Raw genomic sequence first — 7,508 nt, 5'->3', positions numbered from 1 at the left:
AATATGGACCGGTTCCCACGTGCGCAGTTCGTTTGAATTAAACATTCCCGGTACCTTCTGATCATAGGGTAAACCTAAAAGGAGACTATGTCGAAATATAAAGAAAGGTTTGCCCAAAGCAATTAAGTAGCTTTTATTTTTGCACGTACTTCTCAAACGACCCTCGTGATGGGGCTTAGGAAAATTCGCGTACAATTTATTCCAACAGTTTTGACTACGCTACTTTCGTGCAGAATTTTCTTCCGAGTAGTTCAACTCCGGTTTGTCGGTTTGTGGGGTGTTTTTATTTTCATTTTGCCATTTTCTGCGCAATGGCCGTTTAACAATTCATTGATTATAATATTGAATCGTTATTGCAAAAAAAAATTTTAAAACGCTTAAATTATTAAATAAGAGAGATAGCAGTAATATGAGATAATGGATTAAACAAATTTATATGGAAATCAAAATAGTGAAACAATGGTAGTAATTTCTGCTTGCAGCCTTTTTAGCGAGTCATCGCAGATTCATAATCCGCGAGTTATGGTATAAAAGTATTTTTACGTGGTTTAAACATATGTTTTTGCTTTCAATGCAGCAGAAAAAAATGTAAAAAACTTTTCAATTTCAAACAACGGAAAACTACTGCTCAAGGCAGCAGGAGTAGAGCAGCTGATTTGACTTATTTTCATTTCTGTCAAACTCTATTTATCTTCTGTTTTGCATTGTCCAGAGAATTCAAGCAACAACAAAATTCACTCCTTTGTTGTCTTCCTCTATTGCTGCTACCTTATTGATGTGCCTCGCTACTATCATACTTATGACTGTACAGGTGGTCCATACAGTAATTTTCTTTTAAGGCTCTCGCCTCACTAGAAATGCTGATTTTTAAGTGTTTCTTCAAAAGCGTGTAAAACGAAAACGGAAAAAGGTATTTTATTTTCGTTTTCAGTATTTTAATTTTTGATCCATTATTAGAAATAAACATTTTTTTAGGCCATACGACGTTCGTTCAAAAAGTTGTCAGCCCTCAAAAACTGGTCTTTACGTAGAAAATGGACACAGATATAGCCGCTTTTACTGAACCGATTTTGATGAAATAAAATTTAAATGACCTACTACGTTCACTACGAATGTCGTTATCGTATGAACTACGATCATTCGGAAACAAAAAATTTTAGTTTTTTTTCGGACCTTTAAAGTCAAGGGTTCAAAAAACGGTTTTTAAACTTTGAACGTCCACCATTTTGTGAAATTTAATTTTTTTAAGACATTCATAGTGAACAAGAATCTTTTTGATTTCAGACATCCGAAATCAGTGTCGCTGGCCTTACCTTTGTTTGGAAAACCATTTTTTGAAGGGTGACAACTTTTTGAACGAACCTCGTTTGGACAAACAAAATTTTTATTTTTTAACAATGGATCAAAGAATAAAATTCTGAAAGCGAAAATAAAAAGCTTTTTCGTTTCCGTTTTACACGCTTCTAAAGAAACACCCAAAAAACACTATTTCAAATGAGGCGAGAGCCCTAATCATATGATATATTGACAGCTCTTTTGACAGAAAGTCAGTTTCATATCGAAATCAAATCAATCGATTTACGCGTTAACAATCTTGGTAAGTATTACAAACTTAATGAACAACGATTTTGCTCGAAAAATCATCTTTTCTGACAAAGCACATTTCATCACGATGGCTCAACAGCAAAACTGCCGCTTGGACTGTTGATCGAAAAACCTGCATCTGATTATAAACACAAATGTATTGCCAGAGAGTGACAGTTTGTTACTGATTTTGGAGCGATGGCATAATTGGCACAATTTTCTTAGAAAATCCAGCTGAAAACGCCATTTCGGCCAACAGTGAGCGCTGCAGAGACACGATCAACGATTTTTTGAGGCCGAAAATTAAAGGCATGGACTTGTGTGATCTTTGGTTTCAGAAGAGTGGCACATCACGCCACAATAGAGCTTTTACCAAGTGCGCTATTCGTATTATCAGCCTTCTAGGCGATTTCAAGTGGCCACCTCGAAGCAGCGATATGACGCCTTAGACAATTTTGTGCGGTGCAGTGAAGAACCGAATTAACGAACAACCCATTAACGGATCAGTCCCTTAAGATTATTATCGAGGAAGCCATGAGTGAGATAGAGCACGAAGTCTTGGTAAGCTGGGTGTTAACAGGATGCGCTACTGTGAAGCCAACCGAGGCAGACACTTGAATGAAATCATGTTCCGTAAATAATGCGAATGTTCGAATAAACCAATAAATACCGGAAAAAATCTAGTTTCGTTCATTTGTTCGAATTTTCAAAGATAAATCACTATATGGGCCACCCTGTATACTATCTTAATGCTATTTTCTTAATACATAAACCAACTGCTTACACCATCCCATCACATATTTATACATACATACATATTATACGTAATATGCTCGTGTGCGTGTCGTACATGCATACATATAAAATACATATGTGAATGTATGTCGAGTCCTATACTTATACATACATACATATCTCGAAATAACGATTTATAATTCTATGTCTTTTGCCAGTTCATAAATAGTTTAGTCCCCTTCAAAAGCAATAAGTTTTATTCTATCAGATTGCATGCCATTAGTTGCTATCTGCGTTTCCTGAGCCAAGACTGATTCGGCTACACTGTGTCCTGCATCTTCGCTGACGTTTCGTCCTCGTGGCTGGCACCGGGATTGTCATTTTCATTGCTGCTCTCATTGAATTTCTCTTTCTGCACTTTCGATGCATTACATGAGAGGTGGGCGATAGCTTCGACTTTGTGGCAAGAGGTATCACTCGTGAGAGATTTTATTTTTACACCTCCCTGTGAATTTCGTCATCCATAATAGAATTGGGAGTTTACTGGGACGCCAGTCGATAAAGTACGTGGAGCGGTGCCATCATAAGACAGTTGCTGCTGCAGTACGGAAGGAATTGCGGATGTTTTCATGCGACCTAATGTTGACGTTGTAAAATACTGATTGTTGGCAGTAGACGTTGTCATTGGCGGGGTTTGAAGATTTGGGGGTCGCTTCAGTATTCCCTCTGCGTTGATGAAATAGCCTGCACGAATTGTTGGCGTGTTTGTGTATTGTGCTATTGATGCCATTGGAATAGCAGTGCCTAGAAAGAAAAGAAATTTTGTAGTCGTGCAATGATCTAAAAGATTATGAAGTTTAGCATCGGTTTAGCTGTTATGTGAGTTAACATAAATATCAGAATTCCCCAATGTGGGAGAGTCAAATATTTAATTAACTTAATGGCTAATACACTATTTTATTTATTTATTTATTTATTTATTTATTGTCTTTAAATGGATACATTCTTACAGACTATATTAAGCTAATGTACAATAGTTTAGTAGTTACTAGGAAAAGAACGATTTAGATGATTGACTAAGATCCCATACGGCCATGTAAAATCAGCACCGGAAGAATTGAAAAACATATTTAAATCTGCACATGCCCTAGAAATCGGAGCATTCACCCCATAGTTGGTTCTCGAGAAGCCAATTTTAAAGGTTTCGTACTGTCTTAGCCTCATATTGGGTGTATTAAATTGAATTTTACTTAAAAGGGGAGGACAATCAATAGATCCAGAAATGATACGAATAATAAATGACCACGATAGAAAAGATCGTCTGCTATCAAGTGGTTTCAAGTCAATCAATAAACATCGAGAGCGGTACGATGGTACAGGTTCAGAAAAGTTTAAAGATAGGAGCGCAAAACGAAGAAAGACTTTCTGAACTCTCTCAATCCGATTAGACAGACCTATTTGGTACGGTCTCCATAGTCTCCATTTAACAATAGGGAGTGGTGTTGTGTTAAAATCATTCCGTGTAACCAGCCCTAAGAAAAAATTTTCAAATTATAAAGGGTGACCATCGGTAAAGCGATGCCGATTGTCGATTGCCGATGAGATTGCCAGGAAAGGGTTGACAGAACCGGTTGCAGTTGTCTCCATCTCAGACATCGGTGCCCCTTGACCGTTTTTTAAGGGAAGATGCACAATTTCTTTCTTATAAAAGCGGAAGACAGATAGAGTTATATCTTATCGTGCGCTATCTCAAAAACACTTTGGCCTCAGTAAACAGAAGTAGGACGCTTAAAGTGCTGGTGATCCCCTGACATTCAATTTCCAAACTCTTAGCGGTGTTCACCGGTCACTGGATGCCCGGAACTCATGCAGAGAAGCTTGGACTTCCGTACAACCCCCATTGCAGAAGCTGTGGGGATCCGGCAGAGTAAGAGACTGTTGAACACTTTCTTGGCAAATGTCCGGGTCTGGCAGCTAGGCGTTCGAGATTCTTTAATGTGCTTTTCGGGGATAGCCTGAGGCAGTTCTCCAGCCTAGATCTCGTTTTTCCCATCCACTACACCAACAAACACTAGTGCTACTTGCAGTGTACTCGTGGTACTCTTGCCATCTAACCTACCTACCTACTAAAGGGTGACTAGGCAGCACTGATAGTTGATTTTCAGCAGCTGTCAAAATATTCAATAAGATTTGCCACTTCTTCACGCTTTCCGAACGTGTGGAAATTATGAATAAAAAATATTATTGAAATTCCGGTTGTAAATAGGCAACGTGGATTTCGATATGAGGTCGACGGTCACCCACGAGACACATTTTTAGCTCAGCAGCTTTGTCAACAATCAAAATTGTTACTACTGGAGCGAACAAAATCCGCAATTGTTCGACAAACATCAATTCATCCACAAAGATTAACTGTTTGATGAAGTTTATCTCATCAGATCTTATTTCTTTTGTAATGGGGAAGAAGATAACGTTAACGTAGACTTCCTTAACGTAGACTTATAACAACATCGTTATATCCGAGCTGTAGTTCCCATAAGACGGCGCTACATGCCATACAAGCGACGCGGCGCACACTGGGGATTTTTGTACAGAGATGCGGAAAAAAGTATACATCCCAAAAAATATTTACATTTTTACTACTAACGAAGTTGTATATATTTGTGTATGAAAAGAACATGTTTAAAAACTAATATATATTATTTTTTTTTTAATTTAATGTTTTTTAAAATTCATGTTTTTCAATGTTTTTTAAAATTCATAAATTTAATTTTTTTTTTATTAATATAGGCCAGCAAATATTTATGCACAGGATACATGTAAGTTCATAATTCTGAATTACCCTCAAAATGTCAAAACAAAATTAAAAGTGTTTCGTTATCATTATGCACACACTAGAAAGCGTTTAGTTATTATCATTGCCAAAAAATAATCAGTGGCGCCTGGTGGCACTTGCAATTGATTAAAACTGAAAGAGACGCTATTAAGCAACACGTTGATACTAGTTTCTGACCGTAGGTAAATGTAGCTCAACTTGCAGATCCAAGAATATGAAGGAATATGATTTTTTTTTTTCGTAAAATTAATTATAAATAGATAATCAAATGCTTTACAGCCTTTGTTCTTCCGGCTAAAATATATAAAAATATCGTACCCTAAATGAAAAATAAAAAATTGGAAGTCGGCTCAAGCAAAAAGAAAAAAAACCACCTTGCGCTTTGAAGTTTTTTCTTAGTCAGTTCAATACTATAAAAAAATTATACTTTTGACATATCTATAAAAAAAAACTGTAAGTCGGAGTTTAGTAATTCCTTTTGATTTTATTGTTGGTTCTATTCTGGAATTTAGAAATACCATTAAACATTGCGTAGGTGGTATGTTGCAAATTTGACTTTCTTCCGCTAAATCCCCAGTATGCGGCGCCTAAAATTGTGAAGGAGAAATTTGCCAATTGGGTAATTTCGTGGTGAGCGTTAATCAATTGGCCGCCGCGATAATGCGACTTGACTCCCATCGACTATTTTCGCTGGAACTACGTGAATTGTGTATTTACTCTAACAAACCAATTTTCGATCCGCAACGCCCTCATCCTGGACCTTGCCATCGAACCGACCGCTTCAAGCACCTCCAGAAAACTCGATGCGGCCATTTAAATGACGTGCTTCATATATCATACTTTACATTGGCATTAACGTAGCTTCAGAACAGAGCAAGAATCAATTTGACATCTCAAACCTTGTTGTTTTATTTCAGTTACTTTTTGCATATCTGGTCACCCTATATATATGGGTCACTCCCATGTACAGGATGTTAAAATAAGTAAGGAGGTTTAGTAGAAAGTCTTCTGTTGTCGAATAGGTTGGTGCGCGACTACCAGTTGATAGTACCCTGGTTCGAGACCCGTTGTAGGCACGAAGTACCAAAAATAATGAAAATATTTCTTCAAATCTCCGAGTTTATTTCTGCAATGAAAACACTTTCGGAGGTGGCATTAAACTGTATAACCCTCCACGAACATTTGATTCGATTACCGCACGTTCGGAGCTTTAGACAGATATTTGTGTATCGGTAGTGGCATTTTGTTCATTATCTGTTTTTTGCAAGACCTGCGTGTTAACTATTCTATTCTACAATGCGCGTGTTCACGAAGCTTAAAACAATTTCACAAAAAAATCAAAGAAATTTTAACCTTTAATTTCCAAGTCGTCAAAATAACATATTTTGATAAAGTCTTCTGGCAAACTAATATGTAATAAAAAAATGTATCTAACATAAAACTTACCACAATTTAGTGAAGTGTTGTCACTCGATCCCTTGCCGCCAACCACACTTGCCGGTGCAAGTATGCCACTAACGCCCGTCTGATAATCCATGGCGTTGTTTGTGACCACCTGTATTTGCGCTTTTGAGGAAATTCCGATGATATCGGGAGATTGTCTAGGTCCGCATAGTTCGGAATTTCTCATTATAGCCGAGGAACCGGTTCCGCCGACAACTGCACTTAGCGGCATAGTTGTGCTTCCTTGCAGTCCGAGCGTCGATGAGCTTTGAGCTCTGTTAGATGGTCCGAGACCGTTATATATGCCACTATCCGGACCATACGTTAAATAGTTCTACAATTAAAAGCATTTGTAAATGTGTGGAAATAAAGTTCGTTTTGTGACTTGTGCATACGTATTACGTATACACAGATTATTAAAAAAAAGAATCTCTTAAAACTACTGATTTAGTCAACTTTAACTAGCTACATATCTTTTGCGCAGCTACCAAATTGCTATTTGAAGGTGTCGTCAACATAAGAGCTCTGGTTCACGTGTTTCTGGTCAGCCTAAACTCCACTTAACTTAGAATACATTGAAAGATGTAGGTTTTAGATTCGTAAGCTATGTATTTTACGTAAAAAAGAATGATTGATTACACGGTGGTAAACAAAATTTGAGAGCAAATTTGATTGAAACGTAAGGGGGGGGGTACTTGCCAGCCGAATTCTCACCCGCTCATTTCACACGTATTCACACACTCGTCCAATCGGTCGTTGGTCAGACGGCAACGAAGCAACATGGGCGGAGACTGTGTTACTTTTTTTCGTATATCACCCACACAGTCTCAGTTTGTTCGTAAAAAAACACTGTCATAACCCCGGCTACGTCAACCAATCAACTGATTATTTCAAATTCGCTGAGAGCTGG

At 37.6% G+C, this 7,508-nt stretch overlaps 1 protein-coding gene across 3 annotated transcripts in view; it reads right to left on the bottom strand.

Annotated features, from left to right (window-relative positions):
* Positions 1 to 2,086: 2,086 nt before the first annotated feature.
* LOC129252905 (uncharacterized) overlaps positions 2,087 to 7,508 on the bottom strand; it is an 81,785-nt gene continuing 76,363 nt past the window's right edge. For all 3 annotated transcript variants that reach the window (XM_054891059.1, XM_054891061.1, XM_054891060.1), the window contains 2 exons: positions 6,602 to 6,932; positions 2,087 to 3,123 (listed from right to left, as the gene is read on the bottom strand). In XM_054891059.1, the coding sequence (XP_054747034.1) occupies positions 2,837 to 3,123; positions 6,602 to 6,932 (618 nt within the window). In that variant the 3' untranslated portion in view covers positions 2,087 to 2,836. The remainder of the gene's footprint in view (positions 3,124 to 6,601; positions 6,933 to 7,508) is intronic.

The sequence above is a fragment of the Anastrepha obliqua genome, chromosome 1 (genome assembly GCF_027943255.1).
Source record: "Anastrepha obliqua isolate idAnaObli1 chromosome 1, idAnaObli1_1.0, whole genome shotgun sequence".
NCBI classification, from domain to species: domain Eukaryota; kingdom Metazoa; phylum Arthropoda; class Insecta; order Diptera; family Tephritidae; genus Anastrepha; species Anastrepha obliqua.
The sequence above is the reverse complement of the archived record's forward strand: the minus strand, read 5'-3'. Positions and strand labels throughout refer to the sequence as shown.